The sequence below is a fragment of the Apteryx mantelli genome, chromosome 3 (genome assembly GCF_036417845.1).
Source record: "Apteryx mantelli isolate bAptMan1 chromosome 3, bAptMan1.hap1, whole genome shotgun sequence".
Lineage (NCBI taxonomy): Eukaryota > Metazoa > Chordata > Aves > Apterygiformes > Apterygidae > Apteryx > Apteryx mantelli.
The window spans coordinates 28,992,711-29,020,391 of NC_089980.1; the positions used below are offsets into that span (position 1 = coordinate 28,992,711).

At 36.3% G+C, this 27,681-nt stretch overlaps 1 protein-coding gene across 3 annotated transcripts in view; it reads right to left on the reverse strand.

Annotated features, from left to right (window-relative positions):
• PSME4 (proteasome activator subunit 4) overlaps positions 1-27,681 on the reverse strand; it is a 75,916-nt gene that overhangs the window by 16,485 nt on the left and 31,750 nt on the right. For all 3 annotated transcript variants that reach the window (XM_067293001.1, XM_067293002.1, XM_067293003.1), the window contains 18 exons: positions 26,153-26,310; positions 24,061-24,156; positions 13,951-14,006; positions 11,870-11,926; positions 11,631-11,686; positions 11,448-11,546; positions 10,466-10,528; positions 10,216-10,311; positions 9,216-9,347; positions 7,465-7,674; positions 6,597-6,733; positions 6,241-6,294; positions 5,280-5,409; positions 4,543-4,624; positions 2,952-3,105; positions 2,354-2,423; positions 1,509-1,634; positions 1,052-1,204 (listed from right to left, as the gene is read on the reverse strand). In XM_067293001.1, coding sequence (XP_067149102.1) covers positions 1,052-1,204; positions 1,509-1,634; positions 2,354-2,423; positions 2,952-3,105; positions 4,543-4,624; positions 5,280-5,409; positions 6,241-6,294; positions 6,597-6,733; positions 7,465-7,674; positions 9,216-9,347; positions 10,216-10,311; positions 10,466-10,528; positions 11,448-11,546; positions 11,631-11,686; positions 11,870-11,926; positions 13,951-14,006; positions 24,061-24,156; positions 26,153-26,310 — 1,929 coding nt within the window. The remainder of the gene's footprint in view (positions 1-1,051; positions 1,205-1,508; positions 1,635-2,353; positions 2,424-2,951; positions 3,106-4,542; positions 4,625-5,279; positions 5,410-6,240; positions 6,295-6,596; positions 6,734-7,464; positions 7,675-9,215; positions 9,348-10,215; positions 10,312-10,465; positions 10,529-11,447; positions 11,547-11,630; positions 11,687-11,869; positions 11,927-13,950; positions 14,007-24,060; positions 24,157-26,152; positions 26,311-27,681) is intronic.

The window sequence follows — 27,681 nt, forward strand, 5'->3', positions numbered from 1 at the left end:
TCAGCCCCAAAAGTCAAATTGCTTGTTTAACTCCATATGACTAGTCCCTTGTAGCCAGTTACTGCAAGATCAACTCCACCAAAACCAGAATCAACTCCAGCTCTTCTAGTTTCCTGCAGTGTTTCATAAACCCCAGTGTTTCCTGCTATCATATATAAACCACAGCGAGAAAGCCCAGTGTAACTTCTCTTGTGAAATGTCATCTTACATTTCTACTTTCAACACTTTGAAATACACTACATACACAAGGGAACAGGACCAACACAATGTTTTTATTTAAAATAATTCATTTAGTTGGACATTATTTCTTAAACAAGTTCCCACAGTGTAACTAATTTCCAACTTCCAGTGTCCTGAGGTTTTTTTCTTCACAGAATAGAAACACTTAGGATAGTTAAATCTGTAACTACAGGTACTTCACTGATGGACAACGTTAATGTAAGGTTATACAGAGCTGTCACAGAAAGCATGCTGTAAAGAACAAATTTCTTTGTTAGAACTTTATTCCAGATGATAAACAAATGTAGAGGGGGAAAGAAAATACGTAAGCTCAACTTGCAGATTTAAGACAGTTCAGAGGATTTGAAATTAAGTACAACATATTCAGTATGGCAAATTAAGGAAACGTCTTAAAGAACTACTTTTCAGTAGAGAAGTGCATTTAAAGGTAGTCTAGATATCTAGGTCCAGATTGAATAAAGATGTCATAGTCTGAAGCGGACTTAGGCACTTATTTCAATCAGAAAATTCTAAACCATGATTAAGAAATACTTTCCTTCATCATTTCCTACTAGTTAGCTTTGCTAACCCCTTACTTTTGTTTTCAGTTTTATTCTGTAGCATTTTACTACCATCGAGCATTAAAAAGGCACCAAACCAAGCTATGAATTGCACTCAAAGCTTGGCAACGAAGCATTAAATACTGCAACCTGTCCTTTCTTGGAGTTAGGCAAAACATTGAAAGTCCTCAACTTCATAGGTTTACATGTGTTTAATAATTCAAACTTATTCCTTAACTTTCATAAATCACTCAAAAATACTACTTCAGCACCTTCTCAAACGTCCAGTGTTTAGAGCCTCTTATTAAGCCAGCTATAATTTCAGCTACACATCGCTGAGTACTTTCATGGGAGTCTGATACAAGGCGTTCCAAATGGGGCTGAAGAACCGGCAAGAAGGCATCATCAAAGTTTCGGAAAAGGCCCTACAAAACAAGAAGTGAAAGTGTCTTCCATAGTTATTAGTCCACACTATTTTCTTTGTAACAGGAATGTAAGGACTGTGAAGCATTTTAGATTTGAATATGCAAAAGTGAAATTAGTTTGTTTTTGTAATGGAAATATACCCAAGTGTCCAAAAGAAGAAAGTGGTTAATGGAACTAATCAAAGCAGCACACCTTTAAATCAATATTTAGCAACAGCAACGCATAAGAAGTGTGTGGCTTCTCCACGATGACTTGATAATTATCTACAAAAAGGAAGCAATATAGTTATCGAAATCTAGTTACCTTGAAGAGGCAAAATCTGCGAGGATTAAATTTGTCTTTTCCTTTTCTGTCTTCTAAAGACAGAAACTTTATTAACTGCTCAACAAACTTGGGATCAGAGAAGTGATCATATATAATTTGTTCTGCCTGTAGAAGAAACACAGAGATTAGCTTTGAGGTGCTTAATTACCACAGTGATATCCCAATCTTTCCGAGTCTCATTTTTCATTTTACTCCTATTTTTGGCAGAAATCATGCCTAGATTTTCTATTTTTCTTCTCATTCCAGAACAAGCATTAGGTAATATTTTCAAGCCACCCGATTTTTACTTCCTTTAATGACTTTGGATCACCTTTCCTTTCATTAATGCAACCCCTATAGAGAAGTCATTCCCACTGTCATTAGTTACCTTGTTCCAACTCTGATAAAAATTTGAAAGGGATCAAAAAAGTGCTTATTAACACAATCATTCCCTGATCACTGACAGTGAAGCTGCAATGCACTGAAATAACCATTTCTTCTTGTGTGCTAACACAATAAGTGTGGAAATAAGTAGAAAAATACTATAGAAAATTGTCTTTTGGGGATCCTGGCTTCAAGATAGTTATCACCCATTGCTTATTAAGAACATGATTACATCCACACTGACATGACACTGTGTAGTTGAGTTCAATCTCCAGCTTGGTTTACAACCAAGCAAAAGCAAATCTGTTTCCACACATTTTATTTAAGCACTCTCCAAACAGCAGGCAATATTTAGGTTAGAAGAGAGACAGGAACTGTTACCTCCACAGTAACCTGTGGACAATATTCAAAAGAAAAGCAGAAGGATAAGTATGGAGCAAAAAAGCTTTGAAAACCCTTACCTCTATCAGCTCATCTCTCCTCCGTCCAAGTTTTGGTTGCTGCTCAACTGGAGCATAAACTGTCATAGTTCTGAACATTAAAAAGAAGCCACAAAGTAAAATAAATCTTACTGATAAATTTCTATATGCTCTGTATTAAATAGGATTTATTAACTTCTAAACAGCAAAACTTAAAAGAAAATTTACAACATAAAAACTTCTTAAGTATACCATTATAAAGATATTACAGCAAACAATCCAGGATTGTTGGTGATAGAATACTGTGCATATTTTGCAACTATGTAATTTTTATACATGTATGCTTCATTTTAAACCAGTGTGTGATTTTTGACAGAAGCAGTTAAATAGCCAAATTTAAAAAGTGCTTATAGTACCCACAAAACCCAAGGAGAGACAAGTAGAAACTAAGCAGTAACCACCCAAAAGCAGAAGTGCTAAAACATGTAAGTAGCACAAAAGAAAAAATAAATTATATTTTACAGCTTCAATTCAAAAAAACAGTTTAAACCTAACAAACATTATTTAAGTTCTCACAGGTTTTTTTCCCCTCCTGACTTTCACAATTCTATGCCAATGCCCACTGCTTAATAATACTCACTGAGGCCATGTATAATATCCCCAGTGCGTTTTCTCCACAAAACAACATGACTCCCAAGCTTCCTTAGTCTTTGGCAAACACTGACTGTCATAGTGCAGCCACTGGTTATCCAGTCTGTCACCAGCCTGAATTCTGGAAGGCTTAGGGTTTCCACCTGGTTAGAGAGGAATTTTATGTTCTGTCAAACTTGTTCACTCAGAGTCCTGGAAAATATTACAACTTACTTTTAATAGAAGATATTAAGAGCTTTTGTGTCATTGGTAAGACATCCTCCCCATCAAGTGTATACACAGATAGGTCATTAAACTTTTAATTGGAGGTGACTCTACTGATTTGAAAAGGGAGTTTATCATCATGTTAGAAATGGCATTAAGAAAACCAAAACAAACCTAACTTCACTCTATGAATGTTGACCTCTAAACTGTACAAGGTGGAAAGGGAAGGGTTCATCTGGCTGGAAGATGCAAATCCACTGGGCTTGGCTCTGAACTGCCCTCTGGAAAAGCTTGTCTTCACAGGAGACCAGAAAGATTCAATTTAGTTTTTATTATAGCTGGAGTCATTCAATTAGCTTGTAAATTGAGCTGACTAATGAACAATAAAAAGTTTAAGAAGCGTCTTCATCTGTAGTTGTATCATTACAAGTTTAGTCCAGAGCGAACCCATACATCTCAAGTTTGCTCAAGTGTTTAGTTCAGAAAAAACATTACTTCAAATGCTTCTTATAATGCTGCCTACCCTCCAGCAATTCTGGGTGTAAAAAAAAGTATTTTTCATAACTAGATTTTGAGAAGGTCCCATATGGAAGTGATGAGGATTACTTCAGTTACTGGGTTGGTCTACTAATGCTTATCAGTTTCTTAAGTGACGGGGGTTAAAGAAACAGCACTAATTCAAAAGTTAAGATCAAAAAAAAAAAAAAAAAAAAAAAAAAAAAATCCCCTAAGAACACCAAGGATTTGAGACTTATGGGAACTCCTCAGCACTGGCAAAAAGCAATAATGCAAACATCCTGAAATTACATAATGGAAATAGAGATCAGAGTAAGACTGTTCAAAGAACTGGTGAAGTTTTTGCCTGCAACTACCACACTACAGGCACAAGGAGAAAGTTTCTCGAGTTTTGAGTCAACATTTTTATATTAACTGAATATTTTGAATGGGGCTTTCTGTACTACTGGTTCATAGAACTTACAACATTAGGAGATTTAAAGTAACACTGGTAGAAGTCAAAGAGAGATTCCTTTATTAGTTTATATAAATGTGCCATAAGAAATGATGAAAAAAAGTGAATAAAAAGGAGGCATATAAAAACATATCACAAGTTACAAGGCTTCCTGAAAGGAGAATGACCATGGCCATGTTTCTGAAGTTTTTTCCACACACTACAAACAAGCAAATAGCTTAATACAAATTTACGAGTCCAATGCTATTTTAAAAATAACTATTCCGACTGTATTACCTATTTTGTTTGCTTAAAACATTAACAAAGAAATGAAAAGTTTGTGATTCTATGCTTAATTTGACCACAAAAAGCATGCTTTTTAAAAACCTTCGTCAGTAAAAGATTTCTTATTTTAAATAAAACTTACTAATTTCATAAGGGCAGATGGGCACTTTCTTGTGTGTTCTCTTAAGCTGTTTGAGGATACCAGCCACTGCAGAGATGGCCACCTAAAAGAAGGAACAGGGGATTAATTTATCCATCCCATCCATTTATCACCACCAGGATGTGTCTACTCATCTCATCACAGACACATTCTAAGCCAGCAACTCAGAGATTCACAGGAAGGGAATGAACATTACAAGGAATTTTCTCACATCAGTAGCCGATACTCCCCATAAAGCAGTAAACTCAGCCATTTCAGGGGTTACAAGAATTAACTGTGTCCTTTACAGACCACAAAAACCTCCCCACCAATCATTTTCAAGAGAAAAAGAAGGTGGCCATTACTTTCAAACCTCACTGAGGAGGCAAGCAAAACAAAAGCTACCAATATAAAACAGTGGTGGATTTCTTCTGAGTAACAAGCTGCAGATGGCCAAAAAACCCTGCAAATGAAATTCCATAAAAGAATCCTGAAGGTAAAAAGACTGAATGGCTACATTTCACATTTTTGCACTTTACAGACTCTACATCATATACTATGGCTACAGCACTGCCAAGACTATCACCTTCTCAGAGGAGGAACTTTTATGCATATGTGGCTGAAGGGGTGGGGAGGGATGCGCGCCCCCAGCTAGTCAGCTTTATTACAGCAAAACAACAAACACCTGATCTAAAACCCAAGGAGCTGAAAATCAGAAGATGTAATTATGTTGTTTTTACCTTACGAACTACAATTGCATCATGGTTGAGACACTGCACAAAAAATCTTATGGCACGGACAGGCAGTACCCTATCATCCCTCAGGAGCAGAGACAGAAAGCCAATACTTATGTGCTCGAACTTCCAAGGACTAAAAATCAAAACAGAAAATAAGTAGCAGATATTTGCATGTACGGCTTTTGCACAGATATGATTATACAGTTTATAATTATGTAAATATATTTGGACTGATATAAGTAATGTTCTATGCCACTGCTATATTCAATGGGCCTAACTATTGTTCAGGGAAGCCTCCAATGTTCTGGGAACACCCAAGTGCACTTCCAGTTATACCCCAGTTGAAGTGTCAAGATTGGAAAGGCATCATTAATGTAAAATACAGACCTACAGAGATATTCTTTTAGAGTCTAGCACAAGTATTATGCTACCAATTAAAACCTATTTTGATTTCAGTGTTATGCACCCAGAAACAGAGCTTTTTTTCCCCCCAGAATGAACAGATATTAAAAAATAAAAAGGTCAAACTAGTTAACAACAGTTAAACTCCAAAATATGATGATACCTGATATTAACAAATCTAGTTCCCAATGAGAAGAAATTTAAGACTCATTCATTTCTTTACCCGGGAGACAATAATGCAAGATTCTCCTATATTGACCTATATCTTCCTGTTTGGGCAAGCATAAATCATACGCAAATGCACACAGACTTACAGAAACACAACTCATGCAGATATCTTTGCAAAAAAACTTACCAAATTTGTCACAATAAATTAAGCTGTCCCATCTTTATATAAGATTGCTCCTGACAAACTGCATTTGAAAAACTACCTCAAGGGTGAAAAATACCATTCAATTACAGTCACGTTAACTACACTTCTTAATGCGATTGATACTTATTCATGTAGCCACCTCCAATTCACCCAAAGGAAAAATTCTCACACACAGAAACACAGACTTACAGATTTCTTTGTTCCACACAGTCCAAAAGCCTGTTGACCAAATTTTCATAGTGTCTGGGGAGGGGGGGGAAAAAAAAGAGAATCACCAACTAGATGCTATTGAGAGAACCAGCTAAACACAGAACAGAACTTCCTCAACCAAAAGTGGGTCAATGTGATGCAGTAAACAATAACTGGGAGGGCAGGGAAGAGCAGGAAAGAAATATGAGTGTAGAGGAGAGAGGCTGCTGAGTCAGGAGAGAAAATACACCACATGAATTTGTCTAGCTTAGGATTTAGCTCAGCAATTCAGGATTATTACATTTAACGTACAGTAAGCATTAGGTAATGCAAGCTGGCAGTGAAGTTAAACTTACCGCAGAGCTTCAGTGTTCTTTTCTTTCTGTCGCTGAATTCCTAATTGAATTTCTTCTGAACAAAGCACCGACAAGTTTGAACTTGGATGTTCTGATTTTTGTAGCATAACAGCTATCTCAACACATTTCTCTGGAACCTATTGACAGAGAAAGCAAATATTTTGAACTGAGCAGCAACTTACAAATTTATTTGTTTCTGCTTTGAAATAAGGAGGATTCAGAATCATATGAAGAGCACAGAATTTCCTGTCCACATAAACATAGTCACATTTAATTTATACTATGCAGAAATCCCTGAAGAAGTAGGGAAGAACACTTTTCTGTTCACAAACAACCATTTTTCCAAGTACATGTTTTATTCTATTTTAAAATAAAATAGAAAAACAAATATTTTTATTAAAAGATTTATAAAAATGTTTCAGAGATTTTTATTAGTTGGCATTAATTCTTAAAAATAAGTACCATGACATTTAACATGCTGATTAGACAAGAGACAGTTGTACAAACAACTTTTCACAGTGGGACAACAGCTACAAATAGTGACAATGTTACTTTGACCATACTATCTTACCAACACACATCTTCACACCTGAGCAGCAAGAACCACACTAATTAGCACTGAAATAGTTTGAGCTTCCTTTCCATAACTAGTTTCCTTAGAAGTTAAAAAAGTGACAAGTTCCAATAACACTATAGGAAGCTCTATTACTTCAGTTTCAAAAGTACAGCTCCACATTACTACATAACAGAATTTGGAATGGGGTCAACATCAGAGGTCTAACAACTCAAATAATATAAGTGAGTCTCAAGTGTTTATTTAATCAAATGTACTCAGAATCCAAAACAGTAACTAAGCAATGTCACTTACTGCAAAATCCAATCCAATTGTTTCATACTGCCTATGGATTTTTTCTGCTAGGTCATCAAAGAGTCTAACTATTGATGGTTTTTCCAGGGACATGGCTTTGCTAAGCCCAGAAGAAACAATTGCTGGCCACGTTTGTGCAATGCAGTCCCAGTCATGAAGATTTGCTAAACATACTCCGCTGTGATTTCCAAGAAGACAATATAAGGCACCCTATAAAGTGAAGGATGTAATTTTAAAGGGTTACCAAGTGTTATTCATATACAAATTATATCTTTGTAAGCATACACACTCACACAGAATAAAAATTAATTTTCACCTTACCAGTCATTTAAATCCAGCATCAAGATTTAGCTACGCAGCCTCTTTGCCAAAACACTGAAGTTTTCTCACACCACCCTCCCAGTGCTTAAGAACTGTCTTAATGAGATTCAAAATAATGTCAATTCCTTTTTCCATGGCACAGCTGACTGATTTTTGAATTACATTATAAAGGAGCTTGTTCAACGATTAAAGACTACATCTAGCCTTTCTGTGAAATTACTAAGATTTGGCTGTGGTAAAAATGTTAGGGCTGCAAACAAATAATTACACTTTTGACTAGTCCCAGACCTGAAGTTATGCTAACTGAACAGGATGTTGATAACTACTGGACATGACATGAGAAACTGGTGGACATGATAATTATGTGAGACGCTGACAAGAGTCATGTACAGCACCATGAAGGATGGCTGGTTCTCACAGGTGGTTAAGGGGGAATTACATAAGAAATGGCTACATTTCACAGGTAATTGGAGGGAAGCCTTGGGGACCTTTTGGTGAGCAGAGTCTTGAAAGAACAACAGTGCCTAGGTAACCATAGCAGTAATATCATACAGTCTAAGACTACCTAGGTAACAGTATCAGAAGCACCAAATTTGGGTAGTAATGTAGCAAAACTGGAACCAGCTGGGGACAAAATAGTTTGGGGTAGGTTATTTTTGCGGGAGTATACTGAGGTGGAGAAAGGGAAGTAAAAGGGTAGCAAAAAGGAGGATCAAGAAAGAGAAAAATGGATTTTAAGTTATGCAAACAATGTAATCTTTTGGGGTCTTGGGGTACCCATCAGGAAGCTGGAACAGGACAATTAATCAGACCTGTTTTTCTGACAATAGTACAAGAATCCAAGAGTTCCTTCTATGGTCAGGATGACTGAGAGGGGCAGGAAAAACAGGAGAAGTGGAGGTTATGATGCTTTCCTGACCAGCAAGGGAACACCCAGATGGATAGACTGCCTGCTGGTATCACTGGGTCAGTGCCAGTTCCAGGCCAGACAGCATCAGCAGCTACCCACCACTTCGTAACAGCCACCACCAACCAACCCACCCTCCCTCCCCCTGCCACTGTTTTAGTATAACATTTTCGGATAATCAACTTTCTGTCCAGTGCAGACTGTTTTCTTATACTGTTACAGCTGATGGAACTGCTTACAGAGTTTTACTGCTTTGGACTATAGTTTCTCAATTTTTATTTCACAAGTTGAGAACAGGTGTTAACAAAAGCTTTTCTAATACCTGAATGCATGATGAAATGCGGAATATAGGTAAACTTCTGTTGACTACTGAGCTAACCCAAATAATTCCTTACATTAGCTATATGCTATAGAAGTATCAAAGTCATGCTGATAAACAAGCAAACCCCATTTTCATTACTAAAAATTCTCCTATAAAAACGCTTTGAAAGAAAAATATGAAACAAAGTTCATGAGACAGTACTTTAAATTGCTGTTGTGTGACATCTTGCCGGTCTGGATGCAAGAACTCCAAAACCAAGGGAATGATATCTCTACAACAGAAATTGTATGTTCCTAGAGCTGTGAAGAATGCTTGCTGAGCTTTACTTCTGACCTGTGGGAAGAGAGACATTACTAGAAAGTCTCTGGAATCAAAAAAAACATAGTATATAAAACACCCATATCCTTTTCAGTTATTTAAGCACAGAGTTTACATGATATATCCATGCACAGAAACACAAATTATTTATAGAAGGGTTTGAATAGCTTGCTTCCCCTCTCCCTCACTCGCAGTTGTTTGCTTCTAAAAAAAACACACTTCCCTGTTTCTAGCAGCTACTTGAGAACAGCTACAAAGTTAAAAGAAAATCCTCTGTATTTCCAAAATCGTCTGGGGTTTACAAGAGCATTTGAAAAGCTAACAGCTAGCATAACGGCCGCAGTAAGCAAAACTCAAAAAGGCCTGTGGACAGCATGGATGGATCTGGATTTACATACAGCTGGAGTTCTCACAGGACTAAGTTCACAATCCAACTAATGGCACACTTAGAGTGTGTGGTTTTTCCTTTTGCTTTCACCGCCCCCCCCCCCAACTAAGATGCCATCAAAGCTACTTCCTAAAAGCAGATTCAGCATCCCGTATAGTCTGATGAATCATATTGGGAATACCATACCTAAAAACCTCCACCTGGCATATTTTTATTGAAATCTTTTAGAAGTTCAGAATTAAATTCCTCAAAAAATTTAAAACTTTTAACCCAAGCTCTTCACCCACTTACATTCCTCATTTGTCAAAGAAGGAGCTATGTTTTTTAATGCAAAAACTGGGCCAAAATTGGCAATAGTTCTAATCGGACTGAAATAAATCATTAAATGCTTCATGCTGCCATGGAAATAAATTGAGAAGTGAAGATCCTGAAAACCTTACCTGAAAGCAATGAAAAAAACAGCATATTTCAGCTTAAGAAAAGATTGTTTCTTACCTGACCATACGAACTTGTGGACAAACACAGAAGATCTCTGATCATCTCCTGGTGGGAGGTCTTGTATTCACAGCCTTCCATTGTTAGTGTTCTCAGCTAAATTGCATAGAAAACCCAAATAAAAGACAGACTGTTTTTGCACTTTACAAATGTGACAGAAGTATTATTGTAAGATTACTGCATCTTTTGCTAAATGACAAATCAACTTTTCCAGTGAAGTGGTTAGTGAAGACTTAACTGAAAGTATTACCTCATGCTGCAACATAACTCTGTCTATCAGCAAGGCTCTGATGTGCTGCTTCTTTCCTTGAAGCTGTAAGCAGATAAATAATTGGGTTTAGATTTCAATATTCATGTTAGCAATCTGTACTGACTGAATCCCCCCAAGTACTATTTCTCTTTTAGAAACAAGAGAATTTGATGTAGAAATTCTTCTTGGCAGACAACCTTCATTTTTTACCTTGGTAAGGTTTTTCATTTTTAACACTTATTTTGCATATTATTTTGGGGATAAGTTCCTTCAGAAGCAAATAGAAGAAATGAACCAACCCACAACGACAAGAACAAGGCATCATACCATGTTATTTACTACTGCAGCAATCATTAATAAATAAATAAATGGTATGATAGTATCTATTTTAAGATACAAGATATTTAGAAAACCAAAGTTTAGATTACTTCTATAATTTGATTCCTTATTACTGGTTCAAGAGTCAATAGAAGGATTCTCTTTTATCTTCTTTGTGATATTCCTGTGTCATATTTTCTGATGCTAAGTGCTTTGTTGTCATATCATCCTTTAGGTATTAATTGAAGACTTGATATTAGGAATAACAGCACTGATGACTGTCAAATCTCCAGCTTTCTCAAAAGTGCAGTCCACCTGCTTTCTGATTATTTGGATAAAGTTAAGAAACTTACAACAGTGAAAACAAAATGCTGATACCTCTAAAGTAATTATCCTTTCTAGCAGAACAATGATGTTTCTCTGAGATTTTGGTCCAAGGATGCATAAAAACTAAGGGTTACTACAGTTCAGAAATGCTGAACTACTTATCCATAAGATTTACAAATAAATGTACAGAAGCACTGCAAAACTATATTCTAATCAAGGAATTAAATTTCAAACTGTCAGAAAGTTCCATTAGGACAGTTTAAAAAAAAAAAAAAAAAGCCTTCCTGAAAATCCCCCCCACACACACTCAAACTTTACAAAGAAAAAAATCACTGACCCTGTTCTCCATTGATTTTTTCACTAAATTAAAGCTTTTCCATCGTGAGTCAAACTCATGCTTGTGAGATCCCTGAAACTGTAAAACGTCACTAATGATCTGTAAAAAGAAAAAGATGATAAATAGTGATTGTTTTGCAAAACCAAGCCATTTTATTTTAACTATTACAAGTTATAAATATACCTTTATTATTAGAAATAAAGACTTGGTATCATCTTCTGAATTATCAAGCATATAGCCTGTGATTAGAAGAAAAATAGTTTATTATCAGATACGAGAACAGCTTTAAAATTTAACAATATTTCTATAAAGCTCAAATTTATAATAAAGTAAATGGAATAAGTTTGTCAGCTGTTATCTATAAAGTTACACTTAAAAGCACAACAGTACTTTTTGGATAGAGAAGGAGCAGTTATACTTACGCAACAGTTTCCTTGTAACCCTTGCAATTGTCTCTCGATAATTCTCTCTTGATAAATCTACACAAAATTAAATATATTCTCTATATTATATGATGGCATAAAAAGCAACTTAAAGATTAGTAAACCAGTGGAAAAACAGAGTGGATTATTTGAAAACTGTGATATGGACTACGGTAAAAATAACCCTCTTGTCATATCTAAGGACATACAAAATAAGACCCTTACGAGAGCGATACCAAGACAAGAGTATGTTTTTATAGGGACACAGTCTTCTTTATCTGCCTTGATAGTTGGCATCACTTCTAACCACAGAATGAGGCAGATTACTTAGGATATGAAAATTACTGAGTAATGCATTAAGCAGAGTGAAAAAGAAAGCCAAGGGATTTTAATTCATCAAGCCAGTAACACACTGGGAATTTATTCCCTTTTAGTACATAGCGGGGAACAGACAAGTACATTTCCAGTCCAAAAAATGAAGAATATAGAAGAAAACTTAGGATGAAGGATACAAGCTTCCTCAGAAAGAAATTCTAGGTCAGAATAAACTGCTATAAGAAACAGCTAAATTTAAGTCCATTCACTATTGTGTGTGTCATATGACTAAAAACTCACCACTTAAAATATGGACCAGATTTTAAAAGAAATGTCAAAGCATCTAAATACATTTAGTACTCTGATAAACAGTTATTGTGTGCCTCAGTTCACTATTTAAGTTTCCCATCTTCACTTGGAAGCTAGTGAAGAACACGCACAACAAAGCCTAAAAATGCACAGTATTATTCTAAGAGCAGCTGTCACAGCTTTTAGCAGGTTATACCTTGCATTGCTTCAGTGTCTCAAGTGCAGTCCTTGTGTGACAAGTGTTGCTTCCTGCACCTTTCACCTGGGTGAAAGCGTGTGGGCCCAACCACTCAGAGTTGGGGGCTGCACAGGAGGCCCATCCCCGGCCATACCATCGCAGCAGGCCTAAACTGTTGGCCTTCTCAGTCCATCAATCTGATGAGCAGAACTGGGAAAGCGATTTGAAAACAACCCCTTCAGCTTTTCCATAAACAAGCCCCTGATTGTTCTTTCATCCAGAAACCCCCAGAGCACACAGGGTCAAAGCTCATCCTTTTTCTTACTTGCAATGAGAGCATTTAAGTTCCAGCGAGCCCAGCTGGCTTTTACCTTGGACTCCAGAGAAGCCGAGACAGTCTTACCTGCCCTGTGCTGTACGTCCATTTACATTGTTGACTCTCTGGGCAACTTGTGGCTACTTAGTCCCTACCTTTCCTTATATTTCTTAATGACTAGATGTCTTCCCTGTCCAAAGTTTAAGCCTAAGATAGAAGAATAAGCCATTTTTCATTGGACTGAAGGTACTGTCCAACAAAGAATCTCATCTCTGAGAACTGGATTGTTTAACAATTATTCCTCTCCAACCCCATAATGAATAAGCTTATGTTCAGAGCATGCAGTCCATCAATTAAAAAAAAATTTTAGTTCATCTCAAGAGTCATGTAAGAACTGAAGATAAAACAGGAACTGGCACAAATAGTGGTGCAAGTTGAGAAGCACCGAAATTCTGAATTGTAAAAAGGGCAAGCTACTAGACAGACATTATATACAAGCTGCTCTTCTCAACTTCGCAGTTTCAGGACCCATAAGGATTAGACAGACTCAGATAACCCTTTATAATTAAAATGTGACTATTACATGTTGGACATGGACAAAATTTGGGAGACCAAAGGATCAGTCACCAAGTATTCAGTTTCAACCTCTGTCCTCCCAGTATGTTTGAAGACTATCTCATGTTTTCTCCCAGTATGTTAGGTATTAGTAACTGTTAGTAACAGCAACATCCAGGCATTATCCTTTTTGTGACTAATCCAACTCTCCAATTTTTCAGCACTTTTACTTCAGATCTGTACCTTTACCATAATTTAAGATGAAATGGGTGTATACATAAAAACCCTCTTTAATATAAGAATAACCAAACTTATGCTCCAAAAATGGACCTATTGTTTCTAGAGCAGGAAAAAAAAAAGAATGAAAATAACTCATAACCTGTCTGAAAAGAAATAGGATCTACTTACCATATTCAACACCAGTATACAGTTTTGTCTCTTCCAAAGACACCAGACTTGGGACCCTGCATGAAAACAAACTAAATATTACTACATATTATGGAAATTATTCATTATGTGAATTTCATTGGCATTTGAATCATTTTAACATGTTAAATTTCATGCCAGTAACACCAAAAATATTTGGATTTATTAACAGTATGCATCAGCTCTGTAACGTTTATAAACTAAACATACCATAAGGACATCTTGAACCCACAATCTTGACTTCTCATTAACAAAAGTTCACTGGTTCTGTTAAATGGCCAGTGATTTCATTGCATTGTCAAACCTATGAAAACACTCATCAAAACAAATGTGACTCCTAATCTTAGGGTAGTAAGGACAGATGAATTAGACTGCTGACTGTAAAGGACTGAGACAGAAGTCTTTCCCGATGAGTTAAATAGATGAAGTTTTTCTGACTTTGGCCCTTTCTTTATAAAGTTAAATAAATTTATTCATTATCTGTAGGACCAATATTTATTGCTATATGAAGTTCACCATTAATAACCATGCCAAAAAAATAACAACATGCTTTTCCAAGATTCAGAACAATCTCGTTAATCCAAATATTTTAAAAGTCAATGCTTAGTCCTTGTGGATTTGCTTTATCCATAACCATGCATACAATAGAGCAAGACTCAGACACTTGTTAATGAATTTAAAAGTTGTATCCTACATATATTTGCTTTTTTTTTTTTTTTTTTTTTTTTTTTTTTTTTAAACCTACCACCTCTCCCCTGAAAACATTAAGGTAGATGAATTCCAACCCTCAAGAACAAAAAAATCAGTATGCTTTGGAAAGAAAGTCAGAAGCCAGAAATTCTGCACAGTTATACTAAATGAGTAGTATCAGCAAGAAATCCATATTTTTTTTTAATGTAAAACTGCATTGATAGTATAATCAGAGCAAACAGAAAGCTAAGTGAAGGAATGTGAACCTATTACTATTACAAATGCTAAATAACCCAACTGAAAGCACCTACAGATTCTGCATCAGAGCACATTCTATCAGATACTAAAATAACCATCCAAATTTCAGGCAATTACAAAGCTTTCTTGAACAAAAACCAGAAATATGGGTCATATTTCTACTGTTAACATGAATACATTAAAACAAGAGTGCTACAATTATTGTGCTGACTAGATGAATGAATGTCAATCTCAAGGAAAAAAAAACTTGCAATCAAAATTTAGGTAAACAAACTAACTTCACAACCCTTGTAACAGTCACATCTGCACCAGTTAAAGTCAAACCAAAATGCCTATTCCTAATTATTTGGGCATCAAGAAGTGACATTCTCCTTTCATTTTCCTTGTTGTATTTCTAGTAGCACTGAATTAAACTTGAAAGTAAGCTATTCCAATAGTTTTACACCTATTTTTCCTCCTTCAAAAACAAACAAACAAAACACTCAGCACTGTTAGGTGCTCAAGGTACAACTTGGCCACTAATACAATTTTCGATATCCAACATCAACCCAGCATGTTGCTCCTGCTAAAACATACATAAAGCTTCTGTGGTATCTCACACTTGCTCTTTTAGAATCATCTACATGACTGATTTAGAAAAAAGTTATGTATTTCTCTAATATCAGATCTTTCTTATTTCGAAGATGCAGAAAGGGAATATTTCTGAACTTAACCTCTAAAAAACCAAGAAGAATCTTCCCATCCCCAAATACTGCTCCTTATAGAAAAGTTAAGGGACAAATCCAACAACCTCAGGCAGAAACATATTAAGCAACCAGTTTCTTTTGTACAGTATGCTGGATACACTGACAGCTAAATGAGCTCAAAGCAGCAAAATTTTTCTACAATATTTTAAAACATTTTTACCCTTAAACAGTTTTCCCTGATAAAAATGTCCAAATTAAGTTCCCATAAGGTTTTCCTATCTATGAGGCAGCAAGGAAAATTAAAGTGCTATTTCCTAGTTTTTTCTCAGGTAGTCTACAGAAAGATTACGTATCTTTTCTTCCCTCCCCTTCCCAGCAGAACACATTCAGTTACCTTCACCAGCCAGCCAAGTTCTGAACATATCTCTGAATTTTAAAACAAAGGAAGAACAACACCGAGATCTCTCTACTTTGCACTTCAGGTTCCTGGGCAGACCAGCAACAACTCCTCAACTTGTAGCATCCAATAAACCACGAACTAGACTGGGATATTCCTTTACATTGCTCCACAGGCAAAACCATTCATTTCAATAGGGCTACTAAGAAGAAAATAATACATTCAAAATGTAAAAAAGGTTTTCAGCTGGCCCACAAACTAGGCTGGTAATGTTCAGCACTGAAAGCGTCAGCCACTGAGCCAGGAAAAAAACAAAACAAAAACAAAAAAAACACAAAACCCCCAAACAACTATGAAGGTTTTCCTTAGGACGTATAAAGGAAGAGGCATAAAATGTTTTTAATAACTTTACAGCCAACACTGATAGCAAGATTCTCCAGACAATACTTGATGCAATGCGTACGAAATACCACGCTTCGTTCTGATTCAACAGCATCGCACGCAGAATAATTGCCAAGAGAACTTAGGAGCAATAAGTTTCCAAAATTACAGCTAAACCAGAAATCCAATTAAACAGAACTCTGAAGAATTCATTCCCTTGTTTGTCACACTGCAGAGCCTAAAGCATCACTTTTTTGAGGAAAAAATTATGTACTATATTTTTCCACTTCCAAACACTTTACAGAGCACTTTATTCAAGTCTTTGTGGACATATTCCTCATTTTATAAGTAACGGTTTAGCAATCACATACAGATTTTCAGGAACAAACACCATTTAGCATCACTCCACTGAGCAAGTTGCACAGGAAATTTTTCTAATTGCAAAAAAAAGTACTGTGCCATGTAAAGGACCAGACCAAGCGCCATATCAACCTACATTAGCATTAGAGATTTAAAAGTACAAGACAACAGTTGGAAGTTGAACAAGGAGAAAACAGGGTTACTCACCGTGGAGGAGTACCCGTTTCCTCTCCTGTGTGCAGCTCCCCCAGCGGAGCTGGGAAGTTTCCTGGAGATGCCAAGAGAGGTTAGCTAGCCCGGCCCCTCATCCCGGGTCACATCCACACACACACTGCAGAGCAGCCCTCTCACCCTTGCCCTCTAGGCTGAGCCTCTTCAGCGAAAGAACAATACAAAAGCTCCTACCAACATCTGTAGGAAGAGTGGAGCAATATGCATCTTGACTAACCGAGCAGTATTAAGGGGGAGACAGGGGGAAAAAAAAGGAGGGGCCAGGAAATTCTGTGAGTAACCCTGTTTTTGCCTCTCTGAAACAGCTGCTCAGAGCTAGCACCTCAGTAGGTAAGCTGTGAGGAACTGAACATCAGCAAAAGACTTAACCTTAGAGAGCTTTATATTGTCTGCATTTGAAAAATATCTTTATTTGCATGCCATTACAGTTGTCGTAATAAAAGCGCATTGAAGTTATTCATAATCCTTAACATTACAGTGGTCCTTGAAGGAAAAGAGTAGACTGTATGTGTAGAAGCAGTACATATACCTACACACACCTCGTGTAGCAAGGTAACCATTGTGCTGTTCTTCTGCAGGCATTGGCAAAAAACCCCACTGTGTTCATTTTTCCCAGCTGTGTCAGGCTAACTCACATCAGCTGTCTCTAGAGCTTGGAACACCTTAACTCAGCCACAAAATACTGCTGCTCTTGTACAGGATTGCTCCCTCACATCCTCCCCAACTTTTCTTCCCTCCCCCTTGTAACTATGCATTTATTTGCTTTAAAGCAAGTATTTCAGAGAACACACCTGAAACTAACTGCGTATCTGCTAAAGATGAAGAACACATTACGTGGAACAAAGAGCATAAGTACAGGCTATTGATTCATGAAGTTCAGTTTTCTATTGATTTGTTATGCCTAGCACTTCAGAAAAACACTCATTCACCCTTCTAAAAAGATAAAGGGAGGCATATTACTTGTTCCTGATAGCTAAGAAAAAAAAAAAAACAGCATCAAGCGACAGTCATGAAACTTCTGTTTCCTACTGAAATTCAACTGTCCTCTTCCATCCTGACAACTTTCAATTGTGGAGTTTATGTGCAAATAGATTGTGCACAAGTCTCTTTTCTATTGAATTGCCTGTAACCTTGCTAAACACCTGCTCGTATATGAAACATTCACAGTAACACTGTAAGCTTTAAAAACAGTGTGGAGTATTTTTTAATTAAGCTATGATGGGATATTCAGGAGGACTGAGAAAGGAAAAAACCTGCACACAAACACCACAGGATTTGCTTGGTCTCTGAAAAAGTTGGAGCATCACGAAATCTAAACCATTTACGTTCAAGCTCACTGAACAAGAAAAACACTTGAGGCACTTCACAACAGCTAAGCAGTTGGGTATAGTGACCATACGTACACACGTGCGTGGACACACGCAGTGTTTATTTTGGGGTATACTGAACACAGCAAGTCAAGTGCTTGTCAGTCTAACCATGTGCTTTCTGTACTACACATATCACCTTTCAGTTCACAGACTACCACACTCAAAGAATAAAAAAAGGAGTAAGAGAAACTAATCAAGCAACATGAAAACATTAACCTAGACTGGTAAGAGATTCAAGGTGGCTCACGCCTACGTACACTCTTACTTGCAGACAAAGGGAACTTTTGAAACCTTTACTCTAACCAGCATTTATCAAGCTATGAAAATAAAACCACAATTTGATTCTATCTAGCAAATAGAAGATACCATACCAACGCTGAGGAATTTTATTCAATTTCAGCTTTAACAAATAATCAAAGACATCAGAAAAGTTTTCTATCTTCACTATTCTAGAAGCAAAAATATTTTTAAAATTAACATGACCTGCCAAGAGGCAAATAAAGGCTATTCACAACATGGAGAAATATTAATGAGCAAAGACATACTGAAATTATTACTACTCTTAGTTGTTTGACACTGGGGGGAAAAACACACCTGTAAGAGTCCACAGAAATAGATCTTCCCACATAAAACTTTTCAAGATGAAAAGTTTTTAGAAGTGACTAGTGGAAACAGACTTTTAAATGTTCATTTCATAAAGAGGACATTGTGAACTGTAATACATCATCTATAGCAAACAAACAAGAATCACAGGTTAACAGTACTACTATAGTAAGATGTGTTACACCCTTATTTTCCTATGCTAGAGGGGAAGTTTTATACTCACAACAGTTCTGTTTGCTATTGTAGAAGTAACTTTCAAGAGAATTATAGCTACAACAAAACACCAAGCAGCAAGTAATCTAACCTAATTTTAACTTCAGTGGAAAGCAGACTCATGTATTCAACCTTGTAAGTTTTTAACAGAACGTTTTAGGACTCAAATCCAGGTTCAATCATTTTTTTTCTCCCAATACCAGTGTTCATAACCTTTGTTATTATGTTTGCCCTTTAGAAGACTACCATATTTATACCATTCTGTGATTTAAATTCACCCATCAAGACAATCTTACATGTAAAGCATCGAAATTTTCTGCAACAACACAGATTATTACAACCAATAATGAAATGACCTTTTAGGCAGCTTGTGACATTTGTGACATATGGTCAATATGCAATTTGAATAATTAGTTTTCCATTTTACTTAAGCTGAAAAACACCCTCCCCCCCATCTTATTTTCTCACTCAGTAATGTCTTGTACCACTAGCTGTTATTATCGATTTAATTAAATCAACAGTAAAATTAGATCAGTTTAAATTTATGATAATGCTTGTAATCATTAGCAATACAAAGGCCGAGATAACTGAAACATAGTAGCAATTTGCCTATTACCAAGAAGTAGCACTTCAACAAATGTACCTATAAAACCCGAAGTTATCAATGTATTTTAGGAAAGGATTTATTGAAGTCAAATCTCAATATTTTCTAACAAGAAACTGAAATGCATATGTATATGCATACTTACAAACAGATTGGTATAAAAATAAAATCACAGTTCTAAAATCTAACTGAATTCTTGGATTGTGCACTGAACCTGTTTGAGAGCCTGATACCTTTTGGTAATTCACAGCATTTAGTGATCTTTCAGTAACAGTTTTATATCTGAACTTAATTCTCAAGATCAGTCTGTTTTTCCCTTTAACCTAACTGGCTATTAAACAGTCTGGACATTCCCTCCACTCTAGGTCAGTGTCATTCACTCATCAGCTGCAGAGATCTCATCTGTCACTTTGGGGACTGTTGTGCAGACAACACTCCATCTCTTCTACCCCATCTGCTCACACCTGTTCTCTCAGGAGCTGCTATTAGAAATCTGGAGGAGAGCAGGGGTAAGAAACACTCCACTGAGGCCTGCTGCTGCCTAACCAAAAAAATCTGGAGCTGACAGCAGATACAGCAGGATCTCACTGCTGCTGCACCTTGCTCCTAATGGAGAAAGCAGCTCCTTTCTCCTTCATTCCCACCACTGCCTCCCCCCGGCAAGGTTGTGAACATACTCAAAAAGAAGACATCTGCAAATATCTGAGCAGCTTTCACTCAAACAGAGAAACCCTGTACTGTCTGGGGAAAAAGCATCTTGGCAGGTATAGTCCACACTACTAACTGAACCATCATGTCCAGTTTACCATCCTGCTACATACAAGAAGCTAAGGCTCATTCTGTCCCCACGTTTCTTCTGCTGAGGTTCAAAATATATAGTTCCAACATCTTACACCTATGTGACTTTCCTTCTGTTCAGTGAGCAGACTAGAGGATCACAAGAGAACAAACACTTGTAATCTGTCTCAGCAGGAATCTTCACATACCCTTAACCATCAAGATGTAGAAAACTAGCAGTTGCACAGATTCAGCCCCGCTTTAAAGCCAGCACAAACAGGAATGTTGTGTTCCGTGATGTGTGATCAACCATGTTTCATTAGACTTAAGTGGTGTAGAAGGAATTTTGATAAGAAATCTTCTATGCCAGTTTGTTTTAAAAGTGCATTTGTAGAATTTTCTAACTTGAATGTATCAAGCTATTCACCAATACTTGCATTCAAAACATTCCTACACTGCCACATTAAGATAGTGAACATCACCACCGCTAGTGTGCTGTACTGTGAGTACACAGCACTTAAAATAAGGGCATTCTGGATAATTGACTTCATCACTGTCAATAAAAGCTCTTCGCTTTCAAATTTGAGATGTGCATTCCCATTGCATTCCCATTATTTGTAACTAATAGCTTTGACAAAAAAATTCATGATACAATTACAATTAAAATCAACCTTTTTCTGTTCTGATAGCAAGTTCAGCAAAAGGCATCTCCTGCTCAAACTGGATGCCATATTACAGACATATGGGATAGAAAACACTGTGTTCACAGGAAGCTGTTTATATTGTCTTTTAATCAAGAGACCTTCCTCTCCCCAAATATTTCCGTTATTTCTCAAAGGGAAAGGGGAGGATAGCTGGGGCAGGAGAGAGAAGAAAGAAGTGGAGAGGACATCTTCCTACTTGGTACAATCCCTTCTGTGTCATATATAGTAACCAACCTACTAAAACAGAATATACATTTCAAAAGAAATGTCAGTAAAATGAATACTATCCATCCTGGACAGATCAGCTGAGCCTCATCACTCCGGATGCTTTATAATTTTTCTTGCCGAGTAAATTGAATGTAATCTACCTCTTCCTCAAACTGATAAGGAGCTAACATTTATTTGACATGAAGTCTGTGAAATACAACACAATGAAATCTCTTAAAATATTGATTAGTCCATCTTCCTAGGCCAAAGAACAATCAACTGTGTACAAATCTACTCTATTCACCCCAAATTTTCTCCTTCACTAGAAGTCCATTTTCCATTTGTGATAATGCACACATTCCGATCATACACAGAATGAGAACTAAAACTTACTTAGACAAAAATTCATGCAATTTTGGAGGGAAGGTTCCGGAGTCCGATATAAAGTCACTGAAAAAACTGCCTTAATTATGTTTTTAAAAAGCCTTAATGTAAAACTAAAGTTTGGACATAAGACCTGCTCACAGTGTGGTAGAAGAGGTTTTGTCAGAATGCATAAAGTCCAGCCAAAGAACAAATAATTCTGAAGCCCTGCAGACATCTACAATAAACTAATTGAGTTTCAAAGTTCAGATTACATGAGAAAAGAAGAGTCAGATTTTAATTTCTTTAGTCACAAATTGATTTCAGCATGTTCTCGTGTAAATTGTATACATTCAATAAGGCAGCATAGATACCTAACAGAATGAAGCAAACCTTCCATAAATATACAAGTCTTTTAGAAGTTGACTGTAGGCTAATGTCCTCATTTGTAAATTAAGAATTTACAGATCTTGCCCAGCAGCATAAACAGAAGATGATCCTGAACAATTCACTCCCAAAACAAAACCAAAGACAGTCTGCATATACACTTTCTAATAACAGTTGCAACTCACTTAATAGTCTCACCAAAGGTGGTGAGACTATTACTTCTACCAAATGAAGCTTTAGTTCTTAATGATCAGGTGGCTTAGATAAGAGGGGTGAAACTGCTTACTCATACACAGGCGTTTCTTCCTTGATTAAGAGATTACTTTATCGACAACAGATTTTTTTTTGGTGGTGTTAGAAATTTTTTGGGCCAGGACAGCACTTAGTCATATTCAAGTCCATAACATCCAAGAACAGTAAATTGGTCTTTTTTTCATGAACCAACACAAAAGACCCTCTATCCTTTAACTCATGAGCTTTAAGAATTGTAAAGGTTTAGTTTAAATAGTGCTTGCCACCCAAAAGATGGCAGGACAGGATTCAGATTGAACCAAGAAGTGATGATAACACTGGTCCCACATTTTCCCCGTGCTGACCTGGCAAAACAAGACTGGCACAGCAGCCAGTACCTTCTGAAAGGGTGTTGTAGTCCTTACTATCAAAGATATTCCCAGTCGGCGTGACTGCATGACATTCAGGCTCTAACCAAAAGAATTATTTCCCTAAGTTTCTTGTATAGTCAGTGGTAAAAGATGGCCTCTACAAAGCTCTCCAGCTTAACAAATACTCTAAAATACACCCAAGAGAAGCCTCTCCTCCTGTACAAGGAAGGAGCTCACACAGGCTAAGCCTGTAAAATAAAGCATCTGAAACAACATCAACACTCCTTGGCACTTTGGCAAAAAGTTTCAACAACAACTTTACAGTCCCCAAATACAGACTTAGGCTATAAGCTTAACTGGAACCCTCCATATTTCAAAACATGATATGTAACAATAGGAACACTGGGATCAAACTCATAATTGCCTCTAACGTTAGTATTTCAACTCTCTCTCTCGAAACAGTCAAGACTTAAGAAGCAATCCCATGTATTAAACAATGATCTTTCTAAAACCTGAACTACTCCAATGCAACAAAACATTCCTGTTACTTCCAAAACAATAGTTCACTCGAGCATTTTTTCTGGAGTCCTACTGTATACTGCTACCAAAGGCCAGTTTCTTCTGTGACACTATTCACAGGGATATGAGCTTTCAAAACAGATTTACCTCCTATTTTAATATAAGGACACAGCCAGGAAGAAGGTAAGTTCAGGATGTTGATGATTATTTCTTCAAGGTAATAGAAACATGAATAAGATGGCAATGCACTATGGTTTTGAGGCCTCCTTTGGAGGAAGGGGAGGTGGTTGCTGTTTTTTGAAATTATGCAAGTCAGATATTTTAAGAAATTTTCACAGGGAAGAAGAGAGTGGCTATTTGATTGAGTGATCAGTGAATATAGAGTTGAGAGTTGGAATCTTTGCTTTTCTCCCTGGATATTAAACACATCGGTAAATGCCTAGCTTCCATTTCCTTTACATAAAAGGCTACCAGCAATGCAATGCTGTCACCTACCTTTTTAAAATGTTTTCAGAGTCTTGCATGAAAAGCACTTAATGTTATTTCATATTTTTAAACACTCAGGTGTTTTTGCAAATCATTATTTCAAATTTCAATATATTTATACTAGTAGAAGAGTTTTTTTAAAGTAATTAGTAAAAGCAGTTCTCAACAATAATAGCCATAAGAAAACACTAAAAAACAGGATGATGTAATACAATTGCTAAAATGTTTGTGATATATGAATAAACTTTACTTACAGATGAGCTATCCTTTCTCCTTTTAGGGGAGGCAGAATATTCCCCGAACCAATCAAGCAGTTATGCACTATAGCGAGGCACTGCTGCACATCATCTCTTAAAACAAAGAACAAAACCCGATCACTTTAACAGTTATGCCAAATGGTTGGAAATATACAACTGATAAATGTCTGTTTTCATAAGGTTTTATAACATTTTTTTAAAGCTCTATCAGTTCTAAACACAAGAGGATGCACTACAGAAAGCCGTGCTTTTCTGATCCAACCTAATACTATCGTAGAACAACATTCAACTTCATTTTCTGAAAAAATTGCTTTGGAAATTTTACATTCTGAAACAGTGAAGGAAGTTTCAATGAAATGAGACAGATTGATAGAAAAAAAAAAGATAGCTTTACCAAAAAAAAATTTTTTTAAATTTTATCTAGTCTGAGATCAAGCCCCATTACAACTCCTCTTCTCCAAGTCCTTTCTACCAGGAGTAGGATGAGGGAATGTTTTCTTTATGAGTGAATGTTATTGTCTGTTGATAAAATACAATTTAACAATGTGAACACTTTTTACTTTTTTTCCTGTGCTACTGTAGAGAATTATGGCATATTGAGACCATGAGAATTTTTCATTTCACCTTTTGCAATACAAAGTCTTATTCTGAAGCACCTAAGTATATTAAAAACATTTAATTTCCAATTATCAGCCAATGAAATACTGGAAAAAGAAACTTGAGCAGAATTCTAGCTTCAGAAATTTTAAGTATTGGAATTCAAAGCAGTAGCAGGTTCACTTAGCCTCTCATTTATTCACACCTTTTACTCACTCAGCTATAAACAGTATTCTCTACTCCTGCAGTTCTGCTGTCTTGCCTTCCAACTTAATTGACAATTCAAACATTTGGTTGTATTTTCCCAAATCATCATAATGTATTTCTATTAGGTAGCACACTGAAGCCTTGACCAAACCAAAGCCCAGTTCTATTATAAATTAAGGGCTTTACGCATAAGGTATCAGACAGAAAGGAAACAAGGAAAAGAAACGTATGAGTAATCTAAAGCCTTAAATATGAAACATTATCTTTTTTTCTTTTAGTTTAAGCATACTTTATGGTTGAAATTTGGTGGCTTTGATGTGTTGAGCACATGCTGTATTTTACAGATAGAAAGCAATGTGGGAACTTGATCATAGATAAAAAAAATATTTAGGAGCCTGATACACCCTGCTTTATGCAGGGCAGCACTTTACAGCATGAGGTGTACTGTCACATGTTGTTATGAACATCAACTGAGGTACATATTGCAAGGGTGAGAAGTCTTAAGATGAGAAATAAAGAAAGGTTGAGACATAATGCTTGTAAATAGCTTTAGCTATTTGTTACTTGTCAATGCTTTAGCACATACTAAATTCATGAGTATCTTATACATAGAAAACTATTCTTAGTTTCCAGTTTCACATCAAAGTTTAGTAAGACTGGCTAACACTATTCTTGCCTCCATTCCCCTCTGCTCATGCCACTGACTCTGTGTTGCCTCCTTAGTTACACCATCATTGCTTTTTGTGGGGAAACACTATATACTGAATCAGAAAGCTGTTCTGGTTAAGAACACCAGTTAATACACCACGCCTTTTACTTGCCAGAAGGTAGTGGGGAGAAGCAGATTACCAAGCCAAATCAGTCTGCCCCATTTCATAGCTTAGGAACACAAATTGGTTGTGCCAAAGTAACAAGATGTAGTCCAAAGGAAGAATTTTAGTCAGCAAGAAAAAGATAAGTGGAACCATAATTGGTAGCATAAATACAAAAACAAAACAAAAATTCTTTAAGACACTGTTTATATTGGTACAAAGCCTCTTCTGTTTGGGAATTTTTAAAGGCATGTTTCAAAGTAATCTGTTACCTATTTTATGAAATGCACTTCCACCTAAATATACTTTAAAGAATCAAAAATCTTGGAAGGATGCTTGCAATAATATCAAAAGACAGTGTAACACTAGTATTTCACTCTCTCACTTTTGTAGTGCAAATATGATTGGCAATAACTACCGAAAACAACCATTAGTGGATACACAAATTCTCTATATTACATACCACCACTGACCTGGACATTTCTAGTTTTCCAGTTGCATAGTGCTCTAGTCTGGCAAGTTCGGGATGAAGAAAAGTATCCAGCAAATAAAAAGCAAAGTTTATTTCCTCAGATGAAGGAACGTGCCACTGGATATCCAAGTTCCACAGGTCACCTGGTTTACCCCAGTCCTACAATAAATAAGACATTTCCTATTAACCAAACTATGAAGCTTAACTGTTGTTAAAAATAGCATTTAATATCACTAAATAACCCCCCCACAAACTAGTTACTGCTATAAAGCAGTTATTCAGAAAAAAATAAGACATCGTAAAACCAAGCAGAAACCCCAAACCTGGTATACTATCTACAATGTACCTTGAACATAGTACATACTTAAAAGGAGTAACTGCCCAAGGACTGCACTGTTCTAACTGAAAAATAACTTTATTTTTCCTTTGGCTAGGTACAAATTCAGAATATTCTGAAGTCTGACTAGGACATTTGATATTCCTAGCCCATTTTGTAATGCTCCTTAGCAGTTTTGAAGTACTATCTGGAAATTTGGCATTTTCTTTTTTAAAAATGAGAGTTAGTTTTTAAGTGCGACTTTCCATACAATGCCAGGTCACCCCATAACAAAGACAACTTGTCTTTTATTTACAGAGAGCTCAGATGTGCTATAGAATTGACACCACCTGAGTACTTGAAAGAAAAAAATAAATAGATGTTTATTATTAGTTCACATTCATAGATGAAGTTCTGTGCTTACAGCTATATCAGTTAATAGATATGCTCTCGAAAGCCCCTGTGAAATCTTGACTTTCCATTTCCTGTCTTTGTCCAATTTTATGTGGTAACTTAGGATTACAAAAACTTCACAATCTGTTACTAAAATACCTAACTGATCTGACTGGACAAAAAGTTCAAAGAACTATGATAGCACACTTATTCAACATAGCCTGCTATTACTTCTCTTCCTTGGAAGACCAGGCTAGTGCTGGTTTCCATTAACATTATTTGAGAAAGTAACAAAATTGGAATTTTATATTGGGGCAGGGTAGGAAGCATGTAAATGACAAAAACTCTTCATAACAATTAAGAGTTGATTTCTAAATTAGCCACTTACGTATGATAAGCACTGAAGGATTGTGTTTTATTTTTCCCCCCTCAGTTTCCAGAGGAAGAATTTTAAAAGGTTTTTTTCTTTGGTTGAGGCATATAAAGATTTTTTTTTTTCCCCTGTTTTTTTAAAGGAGTATCCAGTCCTACTTGATTTTCTCATCATTTCATAGATCTGTACTGGCTTTCAGGAACAAGCATGAGATTTTCTGTAGTTTTAAAATTGCATACAAGAACATTTTTAGGCAAAATGCAATTTTATAGTCAAACAGGCCATCTGACTAGTCCACTGTTTGTCTGCGATACTGGTAAATCAACCTCAAAGTCCTAACAGCAGACCAGCACATTACTTTTGTTACTTCCAGTAACTTTTAACATTGCCACTTCGACTTTGATTTTTATCTCAAGATGAAGTTCAGTGTAGAGTCACTACTCATTTG